Source organism: Dermacentor albipictus, chromosome 5, assembly GCF_038994185.2.
Source record: "Dermacentor albipictus isolate Rhodes 1998 colony chromosome 5, USDA_Dalb.pri_finalv2, whole genome shotgun sequence".
Taxonomy (NCBI): domain Eukaryota; kingdom Metazoa; phylum Arthropoda; class Arachnida; order Ixodida; family Ixodidae; genus Dermacentor; species Dermacentor albipictus.
The window spans coordinates 105,435,779-105,454,048 of record NC_091825.1 but is presented as its reverse complement, the minus strand read 5'-3'; the positions used below and the strand labels follow the sequence as shown (position 1 = coordinate 105,454,048).

At 46.7% G+C, this 18,270-nt stretch overlaps 1 protein-coding gene across 5 annotated transcripts in view; it reads right to left on the bottom strand.

Annotated features, from left to right (window-relative positions):
• Positions 1–9,224: 9,224 nt before the first annotated feature.
• Positions 9,225–18,270, bottom strand: part of adp (WD and tetratricopeptide repeats 1) — a 31,491-nt gene continuing 22,445 nt past the window's right edge. For all 5 annotated transcript variants that reach the window (XM_065437017.2, XM_065437013.2, XM_065437015.2 and 2 more), the window contains exons 13-15: positions 17,334–17,526; positions 12,148–12,340; positions 9,225–9,623 (exon numbers count right to left, since the gene is read on the bottom strand). In XM_065437017.2, the coding sequence (XP_065293089.1) occupies positions 9,426–9,623; positions 12,148–12,340; positions 17,334–17,526 (584 nt within the window). In that variant the 3' untranslated portion in view covers positions 9,225–9,425. The remainder of the gene's footprint in view (positions 9,624–12,147; positions 12,341–17,333; positions 17,527–18,270) is intronic.

Below are 18,270 nucleotides of genomic sequence, written 5' to 3'. Positions count from 1 at the left end.
GCGGCCAGTAATACCTTTCCTGTATTCTCGACAGCGTTCGGGAGAATCCGAGGTGCCCAGCGGTTGGATCGTCGTGTAGGGCGTGCAGTATTTCTGGACGCAGCGCTGACGGTACAACAAGAAGGTAGCTGGCGCGGACTGGTGAGAAGTTCTTCTTCACAAGCAGGTTGTTTTGTAGCGTGAATGACGACAACCCGCGCTTAAATGCCCTAGGGACAACGTCGGTGTTCCCTTCCAAATACTCGACGAGACCTTTTAGCTCCGGGTCTGCTCGTTGTTGTTTAGTGAAGTCTTCCGCGCTTATTATCCCAAGGAAGGCGTCGTCGTCCTCGTCGTCTTGCGGCGGGGGATCGATGGGGGCGCGCGATAAACAGTCGGCGTCGGAGTGTTTTCTTCCGGACTTGTATATTACCGTGACGTCATATTCTTGTAGTCTGAGGCTCCACCGCGCCAGCCGGCCTGAAGGGTCCTTTAAGTTAGCTAGCCAACACAATGCATGATGGTCACTGATGACTTTGAATGGCCTGCCATAGAGGTAAGAGCGGAATTTAGCTATAGCCCAAATGATGGCGAGGCATTCCTTTTCAGTCGTAGAATAGTTGCTTTCCGCTTTTGACAGCGACCGGCTAGCATACGATATCACCCTTTCAAGTCCTTCTTTCCTTTGGACTAGGACGGCACCGAGGCCTAGGCTACTGGCGTCAGTGTGGATTTCGGTATCGGCGTCCTCGTCGAAGTGTGCAAGTACCGGCGGCGACTGCATGCGTCGTTTGAGTTCTTGAAATGCCTTGGCCTGCGGCGTTTCCCACTTGAACGCGACATCACATTTGGTTAGATGTGTTAGCGGCTCCGCGATGCGTGAGAAGTCCTTGACAAAGCGCCTATAGTAGGCACACATGCCAAGGAATCTGCGCACTGCCTTCTTGTTGGTTGGCTGCGGGAACTTTGCGATGGCAGCTGTCTTCTGTGGGTCGGGGCGTACTCCTGATTTGCTGATCACGTGGCCTAGGAATAGAAGCTTATCGTAAGCGAAGCGGCACTTTTCCGGCTTCAGAGTGAGCCCTGATGACTTGATGGCTTCTAACACTGTCGCAAGCCGCCTAAGGTGATCGTCGAAATTTCCGGCGAAGACAACGACGTCATCCAGGTAAACAAGGCACGTCTGCCACTTCAGTCCGGCTAACACCGTGTCCATGACACGCTGAAACGTTGCAGGCGCCGAGCACAGTCCGAATGGCATGACCTTGAACTCGTAGAGGCCGTCTGGCGTGATGAAGGCAGTCTTTTCGCGATCTCTCTCGTCGACTTCTATTTGCCAGTAGCCAGACTTGAGGTCCATCGATGAGAAGTATTTAGCGTTGCAGAGCCGATCCAATGCGTCGTCTATCCGTGGAAGGGGGTACACATCCTTCTTCGTGATCTTGTTCAGTCGACGATAGTCGACGCAGAAGCGTAGGGTTCCGTCCTTTTTCTTTACCAGGACTACAGGAGAGGCCCACGGGCTTTTCGACGGCTGGATGATGTCGTCGCGCAGCATTTTGTCTACTTGCTGCCTAATAGCTTCACGTTCTCGCGTCGAAACTCGGTAAGGGCTCTGGCGGAGTGGTCGAGCGCTCTCTTCGGTTATTATGCGATGCTTTGCAACTGGTGTTTGTCGAATCCTCGATGACGTCGAAAAGCAGTCTTTGTATCGTCGGAGAAGACTTCTGATCTGTTGCTGCTTACTCATAGGAAGACTTGGATTCATGTCGAAGTCTGGTTCGGGGACAATGCTCATCGGGGTAGATGCGGCTGAATCCGAGAGGACAAAGGCATTGCTGGTTTCCACAATTTCCTCGATGTATGCGATTGTCGTGCCCTTGTTGATGTGCTTGAACTCTTGGCTGAAGTTGCTGAGCATAACTTCCACCTGCCCTCCGTGGAGTCGAGCGATCCCTCTTGCGACACAAATTTCACGGTCGAGCAGTAGATGTTGGTCGCCCTCGATGACGCCTTCTATGTCAGCGGGTGTTTCAGTGCCGACGGAAATAATAATGCTGGCGCGCGGCGGGATGCTCACTTGATCTTCGAGCACACTCAAGGCGTGGTGACTACGGCAGCTCTCCGGCGGTATCGCTTGATCTTGTGACAGCGTTATCGACTTCGACTTCAGGTCGATGACTGCGTCATGTTGACTCAGGAAGTCCATGCCGAGAATGACGTCTCGTGAACACTGTTGGAGGACAACGAAGGTGGCAGGGTAAGTCCGGTCATGAACGGTAATTCTTGCCGTGCAGATCCCAGTCGGCGTAATCAGGTGTCCTCCAGCGGTGCGTATTTGAGGGCCTTCCCATGCAGTCTTAACCTTCCTCAACTGGGCGGCGATGGATCCACTCATGACGGAGTAATCGGCTCCTGTGTCTACTAAGGTGGTGACTGCGTGGCCGTCGAGTAGCACGTCGAGGTCGGTGGTTCTTTGTCTGGCGTTACAGTTAGGTCTCGGCGTCGGATCACGGCTGCGTCGTGTTGAACTGAAGTTGGAACGTCGCGTCGTCAAGTCGTCGTTCGTCGGTGTAGTCTTGCCTTCCTGACTTCGTCGGGACGGGGGCGTGTCGTTGTTATGTCGTCGAGATCGCTTCGTCGTCGTCTTCGTCGGCGGCGGAGGATCTTCGTCAGTTCGACGAACAGCAACCGCACCTCCATCGGTTGCTGCTTTTAGTTTTCCGGATATGGGCTCGCTGACCGGCCCCGGGCTGGGCCAGTGTATGGTCGGCGCTGCGGCGACAGGTAGCGGCCTGGTGACGGCGAACGGGACGGCCGTCGAGGGCTCCACTGAGTAGCGGCGAGGTAATCGGCGATGTCACGTGGGCGCTCGCCAAGCTGTGGACGCGGCGCATTCACGGCGAACCCTCGCAGTCCCATCTCCCGGTAGGGACATCGTCGGTAGACATGACCCGCTTCTCCGCAGTGGTAGCAGAGCGGGCGGTGGTCAGGAGCGCGCCAAATGTCCGTCTTCCTCGCGTAGGTGCGCTGGGCGACGGGTGGTCGTGCTTGCGGTGGCGGCGGCGGACGACGGAACTGCGGCGTGACAGGGCCCTGGCGCGGTCGCGGAGGGGGTCCTTGACGGCGTGCGACGGCGGCGTAGGTCATCGCTTCTGGCTGGGGTTGCGGTAACTGAGGTTGCACCTCCGGAACTCCAAGCGACCGCTGAACCTCATCTTTGACGATGTCAGCGATCGAGGCCACTTGAGGCTGCGACGACGGCAGGACCTTGCGCAGTTCTTCGCGCACAATGGCCCTGATGGTCTCTTAAAGGTCGTCCGAACCTAGTCCTTGGATGGCATACTGCGGCGTGTGCCCCTGGTGGTTGTATTGCCGGGTGCGCATCTCCAGAGTTTTCTCGATCGTCGATGCCTCTGCAGAAAACTCAGCCACAGTCTTCGGTGGGTTACGAATAAGTCCGGCGAAAAGGTCTTGCTTGACGCCGCGCATCAGGAAGCGAACTTTTTTCTCCTCCGACATTTCCGGGTCGGCGTGCCGGAAAAGACGGGCCATCTCCTCCGTGAAGATTGCGATCGTCTCGTTTGGCAGCTGCACTCTGGTTTCTAGTAGAGCTTGGGCTCGCTCTTTTCGCACGACGCTTGTAAACGTGTGCAAGAAGCCGCTTCGGAAAAGGTCCCACGTTGTTAAGGTGGCTTCCCGATTCTCGAACCACGTCCTGGCGGCATCTTCCAATGCGAAATAGACATGCCGCAGCTTGTCGTCGCTGTCCCAACTGTTAAACTTAGCGACCCTCTCATACGTTTCGAGCCAGGTTTCTGGATCCTCGAATGTTGATCCGCGGAACGTCGGAGGTTCCCTGGGCTGCTGCAGCACGATGGGGGACGCTGGGGCTGCCATTGGGGTTGCCTTGTCCACAATCTTCTTGGTCTTCTCAGGTAGAAGTCCGTGCTCCGGGGGCAGCTGTTGAAGACGGCGGCTTGCTCGATGCTCCGGGACTACGTTGGTGTTCTCTTTGCGGTCCGGGCTTGGTTCACGGCTTGTCGGGGGCGTCCGGTACATGAACGAAAAGCACCTCCACCAGATGTCACGTGGTAGTGACGGTGAAGAAAGAAGCAATATGGTGGAATACAAAACTAGCTTTTATTGGGCGAACCTGTGCCCACAAAAACAGGCTACACTTATAGCACAACGATAGCGGCGAACACGGTCGGCGATCGTCGGAAAAACTGATCAGCGGGTCAAGTGCGTCGGCTTTTATAGATCAGTCGTCGAATGTTCCAGATTAACTGATGGGACCCGCGTGTCTTCCACAAAGTTCTACACCATTCGTGTCACGCGATGAAATCTGATAACACAAGGTTCGGCGACAACAGACACGCCGATAGAAGCGTCGATAACTTTCCAGAAACGTCGGATACATGCAGGCGCGTCCCTCGCTCTGCGATTACAGTTGTTAAGCGGCGAAACGTGGTTTCCCGATAAAGATAAGTACACGTGTCAATATCGTAGTTTTGGGGCGTAAAAGCCTGGAAATTAGTTAAAATATTAGGACTTTATCATACATGAAAATGTGGGCCAATCCCGGAAATAGTGCAGTCTAAAAACGCGTGCCATTCCCGAAGATAGTGCAGTCAACAAATTTCAATCCAATGCCCCTTCTACTCCCCTCACATGAGGGATGACACGATAAGAGTGCTGTGTACAGTGACTCTGTTTCTGTCTCACCCTCAACTTGCTCAGGAAGACTGTCTTTCGTCAGCTTAAACTGGAGGTTGAATCACTTCCAGACTTATAGATATGATCACTTGACCACCAACTACTACATCATTGCTGGCCAATGTTGTGTCACCATAGACCTTGCAATTTCCTTTCTACAGCTATTGCTATAACAAGAAGGCACCACGCAACACTTTTTTTCTTGCCCATGCACATTACACTGCTTGGCCTGGCCATGCTTCAAGCATGCACTTTATTCTATGCTCACTACCACTGGCACTCCTCTTAGCCAATGGGAACTCCACAAGCTGAAGTAGGAGACAAGGCATTTCAGCTAGTTGTTGTTTGAACAAAATTGCCATGGTCATTAGTGAACAAAGCACTCACAGGCGGAATCTTGGAGCTAAATAGCGGGTCATACTTCAGGAAATCAATAGGCAAGAAAGATGCAAACAAACAACTTATGACTGGATGGGCGCTAGCTTCCAACTGAGTTTGTCCATAGTTCACCTGACATTCATGCTCTCTTTTTGCAGCAAGTATGTTGACCATGATCATGCAACTGTTGGCTGTGCTTAAGCCTATAACACCTAAACAGTTTTGTATCAAGGAAGATTAGAACAACTTGTTCACCTTTATTTCTGGCCATGAAGAGTACACTCGCAAAAAAAAAAAGAACTTCATTAGCATAGTAATCAATTAGTAATTTGTTTGTCAAACTATTCACAAATAAAAACTCTCTCATGTGCACCAAAAACAATATAACAGGCTATGTGTTCAGTTTCTTTTGCTAAATCAGAATCTTGAGGAATCAGACTCTGCATAGCGCATGCGACACATTGGGCATGGGCATCGCAAGGTTGATAAATATGGCACCCATCCTGTCATGTGTGTTCTTTGCCTGCATCTTGATTTCTTGAAATATGCTTACGAGCAATATACAAAAGCTCTCTATACGAAATGTAGAGGCGAACAAAATCTTCACTCTTGGTTTTCTGCAGACAGACTGTGCCAGACAAAAGATTACACAAAGCCTTTTATTAAAGTAACAAGAGATGACTCGAGTGACTCAGACATGGTACAAAGCATAAAGCATACTGAGCTGGCTGTTAGTAAAACAACAGCATCTCTCCAATGCAACACAGAAAAGAAAATAACAAAACGGAAAGAAAACTCTTTCCTCTCTCATGTGCTGTGTGCATAGCTTATCATGTTAAAAATTGCAGCTTTGTTCTTGCATTCCCTGGTTAAAAAAAATAAAAAAAATTCTAAGGCTCTTGTTATGGGGAGAACAAGGAATAAACTAGAAAGTACTTCATCCTGAGTCTGAACACTGTAAGCTCAAGAAAGTAAAGCGTCGAACCTTGTAAGCATGAGTTCACAGAAGCGGACATTTGTCTGTTCTGGTGTTGACCAGCTTGTAAGTGGCACTTTGCTAGCACTGCTGACTCATTTTGTCATTAACATTTTAGGGTTCTGTAACGATAACTTGTTTAAATAACTTGTAACACTCACTGCTTTATTATAATAGTTATATATAGCGCAGTATGTAGGTGGCCACCTAAAAAACTGCTCTTTCAACCCTGACAAGTTACTAAAACAAGGTCTATTGACCTCGCCGAGATAACACTTCATGCAACTCTAAAAAAAAAAAGTTTATGTACACGTGCCAATGCAGTACCCATCAGACTCCCCTCTCTTCCAGTTACTGCAAGGTGATAAGATCAAATGGAACAGCATGCTTTGTCAGCAGTGACACTGCATAGCTTGGCTTTCCTAATGGTCCAATTCTATGTTGCAGCCAGCCAGGAACAATGGATTTATCAGATATCTACTCCAGCATCTCAAGAAGACAGCTTCCAGTCTCCATATAGATTATCGTGAATGTTTTTTTTTTTAACACTTGCAAAAATTTTTAATAAAGCTAGAAAGGGGTTGGGGGGGGGGGTGCATGGGGCTTCAAGACTTATTTTGGGTCATTACAGGTTTGGCCACTCGAAGAGAGCACCCCTATCTCACAGTTATGAGACCTAAGTAGTTATATGCTAAGCATAATTCTGCAGACCATATTAAATTTAGGCTGTTAATGGCTGCTAATTGGTGCACAAATATTATTTATTCCCTCTAAGAATTGATGACACCATTTCTCTGCTGTTAACATGACGTAACAGACTACCAGTAACACTTGATTAGATTGACATCTTGCACAATTACTTCTTAAAACCGACACAAGGTGCCAACATTTTCAACATCAGCAACTCTAATTAACACAGATAAGGTTCCAACACTTCATGGGCCCACCATGAAGTGGGCCAGACTTACCATGGACACACTGGTAAGTCTGGCTGTGGAAAGTACTTGCTGTGCACTAACTCCATTGTGCAGCCTTATATTAAGACAGGTCGGCTGCTTGGCCACGCAAAAAAGGAGCTTGCATTATTGCAGACTCCGATGCAGTGTTTTTTAAGCTGTTGACATCCATGCACAAGTTGTAATAAATTATAACGAGGCTGCCATCCAGGAAACTTTGCGTTTCTTATATTTTATGCTGTCCTTTGGTTCAGTGGCCTTTACTTTGGCTAAGCATTTAGTTCTGGCAATAAATTCAGTTTGTTTTCCCATGCTTCCTAGCATTAACCGAAAATTGATTTTTAACTGTATTTCAGTCCACTTATAATGTTAAAAGCAGCCAAGATATGAGATTGCTTTACATAACTGCATGCTGTTATATCCAGGCTGATTTTGCAAACCTTCATTATAATCTACTAAATTATATCTGTACAATTAATAATCAGCAAGCAAAAGATACACGCTCACAGACAATGCGCCTTACAGTGATAATTTCATATTCAGCACGGGCTGATAGTGGCATTCCAGTTATGCTCATGGATCACCTGCACCACATGTCTTGACAATCGTGCAAGTGCGTTACACTGTGTAAAAAGACAGGTCAATGAACCATGTTGTGCTCTAATGCAATAGCATTCCTCCTCTGCCCACCAACTCGTCTCTACATGCCTCACTCAGCTTCAATGCTGATCACAGTACAGTAGTAAAGTAATTTTGGTACTGATGGCAGCACACAGTATTGAAAGAAAGGTAGCTTTTTGCTGGCAGAGTGCGTTCAGTCGTAAAGATTGTGCATGTATAGACATGGCCTTTCTCTTTCCTTCATTTAGACCTGCTTGTTAATACAAAACAGTGACTTGATCATTGCAACTGGCTTTGAGGTATACATCTTATGCCTCGTTAAAAATGCAGCGATTCTCTGAATCAAGATTGGTTAACTGATGAAATTTAATGTCCCATAGCAACATACAGGAGCGGCGAGAGATGCCACAGTGAAGGGCTCCAGATTAATGTGAACCACCTGTGGCTCTTTTGATATGCACCCACGACGAGTATTTTTCATTCCACCCATGTTGGAATGCAGTCCCCCAAGATGGGCGTTCTTGCATTCCACTTACTCTGGAATGTGCCCCCAAAGCAGGGAATTGTACCTGCAAACTCGTGCTTAGCAGCAGAGTGCTACAGCCACTGAACAACCACACTGAATCTCTCAATTAGAAATTGTGTTTAACACAAATAAAAAGCGACCTAAGCAAACCGACAATTGAGATTTTGTTTAACATTTAATGCAAGAGAAAGAAAGATGAATTTTGGTGTCAGAGAAGAAAGGTTAATTATTTTTGTGCACTTTGAATATATTCAGAGACGGTAGCATTTTCACGAAAAGTGGTCCAGATATGGGGCATTCCTGTCACAGTTCCAGTAACATTCTTGTTCCGGTACTCCCAGTTCTACATATGAACTAAAAGCTTTACCAATACAGCAGCCAACACATTATAGTATCATCACTAATGCCATTGTTGTCTAATTTCCTTGCCAGTGAAAGCATTTGATTTGGGAAGAACATGTATACCATAAGTTCAGTTACTATGACAAGGTCCTACTGTATATAATGAGTACCAGTGCTGCTTGAACACAATAGCTATGTGTGTGCCACTAAAATTTCTGCACTGCAAGTTTCAGGTGCAACTTGAAGCAAAGCACATGTTCAGCTTTAACATTTAGTGCACCCAAATTAGTTGTATGTGGTATAGCTATGCATCAACAAGTAGTGATGTTTCAAGTGTCACCTGTGGGTGAGTTAGTATGCAAATTTTCATGCAGAATGCAAATAGAGCACTATTCCTGCTTGCCATCATACCACTGAATAGTGGGCAGAAGCATAATAGCATAATGTCTAGGCATTGTCCATTATGGCTACATCATTCTTGATTCCTTATTCTGGTACCTTCCTGGTCAGCAGCACCACAGGACACAAGAAAAAATATATCAGTTTCTGTTCACTGTTCTAACACCTTTTCTTTTGTGTTACCATTAAACAGAAAATGCCACTTCCGACTGGGCTTGTCACTGTTTTTCTGCTCTTCAAAAGAATGATAGCTTCAATAGTTCAGCAAAGCATTGTGCAAGTGTTTCATGCAGCTTCTTAGAGACTTTCAGCAAGTGCGACAATCAAATCTTTTCTTTATCTCCAAATTTATTAGCATCACTGTCATCCCTGTACTGCCTTTCGCACAGTTAGTGAAACCCTAAGCCTTTTTCAGGACTAAAAAAAAGAGGGAAGTGGGAAGGGTTGCTGCGGTGTCGTCAGCATCATTTTTTGCACCAACAAAATGCTGGCAGCAGAAGCCTTCGCTGCAGTGGGCAGACACAATGTCCTAGCTTGGTCTACAGGAGACAACATTGGATTCACCGCTCCGGTTCTCGACTTCCACTTCGTCGGACTCTAGGAGTCCAGGAACACGGTAGCCCATGTTCATGAGCATCACTTCCAGTGGGTCAGCGTTCATGCGACGCTGATTCGCTACGGCGGCATCTTCGGAGTCCACAACTTCCCTATCTTCTTTCTTTCCATCCTGCACGGATGAAGTGCATTCAACAAATTATGTAAAAGCAAGTGAAGAAACAGAAAATCTGGTAGCAGTTTGGGCTTTATGGTGTAGCGGCCAGGCCAGAATGTGAAGTGTCACTGCATTGTAAAAAGGCACACACTAAACGTTTACAAGAACCACAAAAAACAAAGTAAAGCACTTCACAAGCTCCTAAAGGTGCAAACTTTATCCTTCAGTAGATGGCAGGATGAAGAAAGTAGATTAAAAAATATTATTGGGACAGATGCTACATTCTTCACATGCTGCATGCAATGCCCTAACATGGCACTGTCTGTATGAGCAATGTAATCTCGTGTATGTTGCTGCGCTCCATTTGTGACCACAAATATGGGACACGTGATGATGTTGCAAAAGAACTGGCAATGCTTAGTGGTGGTCCAGCCAGTTTAGGATTTGGAGCAATTTTCGGAGCAGGAAAAATGTTTTGGTGCAGTTTAGGAGCAACCACACCAGCATTTTGGAGCAGTTTCAGAGCAGAAAAAATGGTCCTTTTAGAACACTTGGAGTAGTACAGCAGTAATCTGTAGCCATTTGGCAAAGCTTGTTATTACTGTGCGATCAGTAAGTGCTGCTCAATCAACAGTGAAGCAAGACAATGCCAACAGTGACCGGTCAGTATACCATGCATAGTATGTTGCAAATATGTTTAGTTCGGTAGACAAGCAACCTAATTTTGAGAACAACAAAGCAAAATTTTGTAGGTTAACGAGAACAAAGTGCCTGAGCACAAGACAGACATAAAATTACAAATGAGCTAGAATGATTTGCGCCATCAGGCACAAGACAAAAATTGATACAAATGTCTTATGTGCATTCCAAATGGCAGATGTGCTTTGACATGCTTTATCGCAATAGACGAAATGTGTGTTATGCCCAATAACAATGCTAGAAGCTCGACAAGAAACTGTGTGTCCATGAACGGTGCCAAGATGACATGCCACCATACTGTGTGTCACAAAGATAGTGATGGTTGTGGAGGACAACGTTCATATCATCCTGTACATTCACTTTCGTTGTGAGGCGTTTTATCAGCCTCCCTTGTGTTGTGTGGAATCTGTGGATAAATACAAGTTGATTCGGCGTAAAACTAGTGTCGCGATACCCGACTGACCTTTCGAAGCACTACGGTTTAAGCCTAATGGCCAAGGTAGACAGTGTGCCAGGGCAAAAATTGGCCGATGTGACCGATAAGCTTTCCACAAGCCGTTGCGGAAATCTTGCCGATAATATATTCATATGAGTGGGTAACTGGCGATCGGTTCCAAGATCACGCATACGTGTTTTTGACAACCGTTGGAGCTGGCAACTACTAAAATTGCGAATAGAAGTTTGCAGATTGACAAAGTTCGGAACTGCATGCGCAAACACTTGAATCTGCATGCATGAACATGCATATATGATACGATCGGTGCACCTTCCAGTGGCTAATCAGTCCTGTATCTTCACACATATGCACTGCTTTTGTCGCCATTTCCTGTCGGCATCAAGCATAAAAGAATGTTGTTGTTGTTTTGATTGAGTTGATGACCCTTGTACAAGACAGGTGTGCCTCATAATCAGATAGTGGTTTCGCCTCAAAAGAACTCACAGAATAAAATTTTCTCTTGTCCCAAAACAAACAGAGTGCCATGGTAAAGGTGCATGCAATGCATCGACCTCAGCCAATTATTTCACCAAGTATACGAAAGATAGGGTAGCAGATAATCAAGTCGCGAACTGAACTATTTGAATGCTCACAAATTGATTTGTATAGTTGGGTACAGTCAACGTCCTATTTTTCGGACTCCCTAAGGGTGTGAACATGCCCGAAAAAACAAATGCATGCGTTTTCCTGCTCGCAAGGGCTCAAATCACCACAGGCACGTCCAAAATAGCTCCGAAAGCCTGTCGGTGCATGACACACAGTTGAAACTGATTATAATGAAGTCACATCTGACATGAAAATACCTTTCTTTATATACAATGGTTGTGAGCATATATTCATTGCATGGTAATATCAGCAAGAAATTAAAAAAATTTACTTTGTTATACACAATTCATTATAGTCGAGCCCACTTGAACACCACGGTCACACAGAATGCATTTGTTATAGCCGAGCGTTCGTAATAAGCGGACACACTGTCTGCTGAGAGATACTTATGAGTCTGTTCTTGCACTCGCACAGCTTAGGAAAGAGCAGTAATGCAAAGTGCCTTCTTGGGAGATTTCTGCATTTACTCCAAAGGAGCTCGGAGCTGCGACACGTTCATTCCGAGATGCCATAGAGACTTATCATTGTCATGCTAGCTTTGTTTCTAATAACTAAGCATTCCTCGATAACTGGGATCGTTATAAATGGGCTCGACTTATCTATGTTCATTACATTTAGGTATGGCTTTGGATACCCTTCCTGCATGAGCCAGAGTGGCTTGCAGTACTTGCAGGGATAAAAGCAGTTAACTGAAAACATCTGGCTTGCCAACACAGTAACACTCAAGCCAAAAGTCACCTCAGGCTTTGGACTCCATAGCCGGACCACGGGGTCTATTCCACTGGTGGCTAGAAGACAGGTACTTGGGTGTGGCTGCAGGCAGTTGACAATAGAGTCATCGCCACGCATCACCCGTACAAGGTTCGTGCTCTGCTTGTCCCACACGAAGAACGAGCCGTCGTCCGAGCCTGCCACCACAAACTGACCCGCACTGCGAGTCACGAAAAAAAAAAGCATACCTTGTAAAGAATCGAGCCAGGTAAAGAAAGAAGCTGTTTTCTTCCTCAGAGCGGATATACTAGGTGTGCCATGTGAGGGATTAGATACAGTACAGGTTATAATTTACGCATTTCATAAATAGTAGTACTGAAAAAAAAAAAATCACCAATGATTACGACACTCCCTAATGGGAAATTTGAGTGCAGCTCTATATGTACACGGTCGTCCACTTCCAATTTGAACACGGCTCCGGGCGGCCGGCGAGGCCGGCGCTCCGCAGAGCGCCGCTCGTGGGCGCCGGGGTAACTAACGCGCCGGCGCTCTGGCAGCCACAGGCGTGGCCTCAGCCGCCAGCACACACTAGTGCAGGCGCGCTGTAGCAGACGACGCGGCTGCGGCCACAATTGTGGCTGCCAGTGCGCCGGCGCGTTAGTTACCCCGGTGCCCACGAGCGGCGCTCCGTGGCTTCGCCGGCCGCCCGGAGCCGTGTTCAAATTGGAAGTGTACGACCGTGTACTTTTACCTTGCATGTCCAAATTTTGTATTATGATTATATAGGGACACAGCTTATAATAGGAAGAGAGCACTGTGAGTAGTGTGGCTGGTATGGACAATCTGTCTTGTGCGGCACATTGCAAACGGAGCAAAGTGCAGCATGACTGTCTTGCTAATCTGAAGACTATGGTAAGGCAGCGTGTGGGTGATGCATGGGCGTGATTCACAGCAGCTGCCGCAGACGGACCTCCGCTCATGCAGCACTTTGTTTCCGTGTATGGTATCTGTGCACCGGCTCACTGCTGTTACATACACGGCCGTTACCTGAGCCTACTTCGAGTTCCCCAGACCACATCGAATCGCACCACAGCTAATTAAGGAGCGCAGAAGCATGAATACCACATTCCTGACGCACGACACGTGCAAACAAGTTGGCGGACCCCATTTCGTGTGCAGCCGGTGGAGCTATTCACTGCTTGGCTCTTCCCGAAAGTGAAGGGAAGTGACTCTTCCGTCCTGGCACTGTTGCGGGTAAAGTGGGTCCCGAAGAAAGACGGCTGTAATGCGCCGTGAAAACCTGGCGGCGTCGCCCCCTTCCCTCTATGGTGACGGCGCATTGCAAGTCAGCAAGGCAAGACCACAGGGAGAAGAAAGCCCTCAGACAAACACACGAGCAGCGACTCTCTTCGCCGGGTGTGACTCCATCGCACGGGCGCCTACCATTGGCCGAAAATGGCGTCACCTGAGCGGGCTCTCCCATTGGCCGAACGTGACGTGTCTTGTCGACACCGAAGGGCTTAAAAGACGCAGACCAGGAGCAGCAGAAGAGCATTCCTTGAGCATCCCTTGATTCATCCCTCTCGAACTTCTTGCGACAGGCCGCAGCGTCCGAGTTGCTGCCGGCCCGTAATGACTCTACGACTGTTAATCGACTCTCACTGTACATAATGTATTTTAAATAAACCTCCCAAGTTTTTTATCCCGACGTCCTCCTCAACTCCTACACTGCATTCCATCGGTGAACAAATGACAGTGTGCTACTCTGGCACCATCTTGTAGCAGTCGTTGCCACAGAGCCAGTCTTGCATGGCACTATGCTTTCGCTATACCCTCCTCCACTCCTTTCCACCTCATGGTTCTGCTGCACCCTCTTCCTCCACTTTCCTCCTCGAGCTCTCTTTGCTATCGTCATTTTTCATCCACCACTGCGCTCTGCATTTGTTCTTTCATCCTTTGTTATGCTCATTCACTCTTATGTGAGGGATGCTGATGCTCAACGCAGGACCAGGCGTCTACGAGCTGCGCTCTAGAAAAGAACACGCACACACACAGAAACCATGACAAACAAACTGTGAGGTGATCAAAACCTTGCGCTTGGAAAACCTGAATTCATGCTCAAGCAAGGGGTAGGCACCCATTTCTTCATACAGAGAGCCCATTTCAGCTCTCTTGAAAACTGGTCCCTACGTTATTTTATGACTGACAAATACCCCCAAAACCGGACAGAAGGATAATTGCCGCAATAACTTAATCGGTAAAGCGCCACGTGTGTAATGTGGAAGATGTGGGCTCAGCTCACACCTGCGGCATATTATCTTGTCGACTTTTGCTTCCCTTTACCTGATTATTAGGGGTGCACAAATATTTTTGACATCAAATAGAATAAGAGTCTAATAGCGCCAGAGGCAAAGTGAATTGAATCAAATAATGAACACCCATTATCAGAATTAATATAAAACAATGTTAACATCATGGTACTGTTAAAGTTGGCAAGTATGTGTCTCAAGTTAGTATGTTATAAAGTGTTGTTCAATAAAAGCACAAATGCAGCATTAGGAGCAAACAAGTAGCTTCTTCGCAAGCACAGGACTCTTCAGAGTGCAAATGATCTCTGTATATGTAGCCTGTAAAGTATGGCTACCTAAGCAACATAGCCTGCTCCACTATACAAGTTCTCATGCTATATGTCTATACAATGCCCACGGGGGTGAAAATTAACCATACTTTTGCTGCAATTTTATACTTAATTGGGTGCAGTTGACATTTTGAAATATTCAAAAACTACTTGAAAAAGTCACAGGCCTGCACAGCACAGTCGCAGCATAAGCTGGAAGAGTGCCTCCACAGGAGCTCCATTTATGGCAGCACGCACTAGAGGGTTCATACCTTGTGAGGAGGTACCATACCGTGTACCAAAGAGCAAACACAGGTATCATATGTGGCACACATGTCACACCCATTGATCGCGGTACGATGCAATGCTGTTGATGGTGATCGTCATTTATTTGCATCCCCTTTGAAACGAGGCAGTGACGAATAGTTGCCTAGCCTGCTTGAGCTGGCCAGGTCCAGCTCCATGCAACAGGTCCACGCTACGCGGCGTGCATGTCACATCATGTGACAAGCAGCATAATGCGATGATGATTTATCGGCATCCCCTTTGAAACAGGGTGGTGACAAACAGTTAAATTGCCTGCTTGATTTAATCAATTATGCCATACATGTTTTCCATTCTAGAATTTTTTATATATCTCCTTAATCTTCCTTTTGTTTAAGATGCAGCCGAGCGTGATGTCAAGCCTATGTGCAGCCAAAGAACATATGTTGAGAGAGCAGGTGGCAAATCCGTGGGTTTGATTGAGCAGTGCAAAGCAACACTGCATGATGTTATTTGAGTCTATAGAATTTGTCACACAGTGCTCGATCAGGGTTTGCTGCGGTATGGCAAAACGTGAAGTCGTCTTCAGTGTTGTTGATGTAAAGGCCACTAAGTAAAGTGGCTTGCCTCGTAAATGTCTTGCGGCAAAGCTGCCGGGCCGCATATTCAGCTGAATGCATGTGAGGTTGGTCGTGTAGAAGCTGTCGTGCCCGATTTTCGGCAGCACGCACTTGAGGGTCTCGCGGCGAACCTGTCAGGCTGCATTTTCAGCAACACATACTAGAAGGTCTTCACGGCGAAGTCTTTTTGCATCCTTTTCTCAAGAATGAACTAAACTGTCTGCCCGTGCCGATGGCGACCTGAGGCTTGTGCTGCTCTCTGCACAGTGCTCTGCTGAATCCGACATTGCCTGGTTTCAGACACGCGCATAGCTCTAGGATTGAGTCTTCAGCAGGGGTTCATACCTAGCAAGAAGGCACCATAATGCATTGCGAAGAGGTAATGCAGGTAGCGGAACTATGCGGTGCACATATCACATCCCTTGATACATGTCACGATACGATCCAAGTGGAAACTTGAGGGTTCAAAGCACTCAGTCTGCAGGAACAATTACGGGGACAGACTGTTCAACATCGCGCACTAGTCACTTATTCTTGTTTGCTATGTTTCTTCAAAATGGCAATACGTCTCCTTTTCGTCAATGTCTTTGCCACACTACAGACGCGGCATTGTCCTCCCTTTCAAAGTGTGCATCGTCTCTATGTGAAAGTTAAGCGTGTGCATGCACAAAACATTAAAATGCAAATCACTTGGATATATATCTGCAATGCAAAGTGAGCCTGGATCGATGCTACGCAGTGCACCTGTGACATTCGCAGGACTTCTTGTGCACTAGGCGATAGGTGAGATGGACACCGGACACAGGCTGTAATGGTGCACACCATCACCAACCTAAACGGCTATTCGAATGAGCCCATAACAGCTTACGCTGTGAAATATCCACATTTACGAATAATGACTATTCGATTTGAACACCAAATTGAATATTCAGGACACTATTTGATTCATTCTTAGAAAGTTTTGAATATTCGCCACACCCCTACTTATTATACAACTTCCACTATGCCTTTGCTGGCTTCATTGTATGTTTCTTCACATGGCTGTGACCAGGCCCCTTGAATCCCTTCATTCTTCAAACACGTCAATAAATGCAGGAACACAACCTCATATGTAAACGTCAGCATGTTGACTTAAATGCAAACAGACTGCAATGCATAGGCACTACTGATGATTTTCTGTTCTGCCTGCCTGCCCAGTATGCCTCATGCAATATTGTCATGTTGTTGTGACAAAGAAGCAAACACTGTCAAAACTGAGTCAAGAATCGAACCCTTTATTTAAGGAGCGCTCATTATGGGCGAACTTACCCCCCAAAAAATCTAGCGACACTCAAAGCATAACAATAGTGGTGAGCACAGTTGTTGGTCGTTGAAATATGATATCAAGGGTTAAGTCTGTCTGTTATTTCTACACGCATTGCCACACATTCCAGAGTAGTCACTGGTGCTCGCATACATTTTAGAATCTGCAACACTATTTGGGTTGCGTGTGCATCTGATTAGACAATACTCTTCTGGTACAGAATTGGTGACAACATTCGAGAGATCTTGAACACAGTATGCGCATCCTGCATTGCGTGAAAAATTTATAACAGTGACAGGGCAGCGAAAAATACAGTCACCATCATAAAGCGATACATTCCACACATGACAACATCCAATATTGTTGCAGGTATATGGAATTTGTGAACTTGGTAGTTTCAGCTGCTCACCTCCCGAAGAAGTTCGCCTCCTTGATGTCAGTGGTGGTGTTACAGTGGCCGCAGAAGCGCTGCTCATAGTCGTAAGCCACAGCACGCCACGCCTTTTCTTGCTCCGTGATTTGCGGCTGCCTCATGTGCTTAGGACTGGAGTTGGCACTGCCATTGGAGCTTTGAGATTCAGACCGGCTCCCTTCCTCAGAGTCTGCAGTGGCCAGAGATACGAGCACAGGGTCCTCAAAACACACGAGAGTGAGGTTAATTGAACTCGTCATGATAGCTTGGTGGATATGGCTTTGCACTGCTGAGCTTGAGGGTTCTATGCAGGCCGCGGTGGCCGCATTTCAATGGGGGGGAGAAATGCAAAACGCTCGTGTACTCATTAGATTTATGTGCATGCTAAGGAACCCCATGACACTATGGTGTGTCTTATAATCTGATTGTGCTTCTGGCATGTAAAACCCCAGAATTTAATTTTTTTATTTTTGAGATAAAATGAAATTTATTCTAGTATGCAGCCTTTTCTTGGCAGACAGGGTAAGAATTACAAGCTCTGTCTTGACAGGACCTTGCTTTTACTTTCTGAAAATACTGGATAATAGTTGTTACTCATGAATCACCGTACTTAGCATGATACATTTGACACAAAGAAACTGCAATTGAAAACAGTGAATACATAGTGTTCAAACTTAAGTAAAGATGAGATGAGATGTGACTACACAATAACAAGGCACCTGTAGTTACGACAAAGCAGGAAGGCATGGCACAAGACAACACTGTAGTGAGAAACACAAGAAATTGTTGCAATGTCAAGACAAAACAAAACCCTCAGGTTGGGTAGGCTGAGGTGAACTTAAGGCAGAACTTTTGTGGAGACAGAGAGTCAGGCAAAACAAGGATTTTTTAAAAGTGCATTAGGATACCTGACAGCATGTAATAGTGCAGTGGC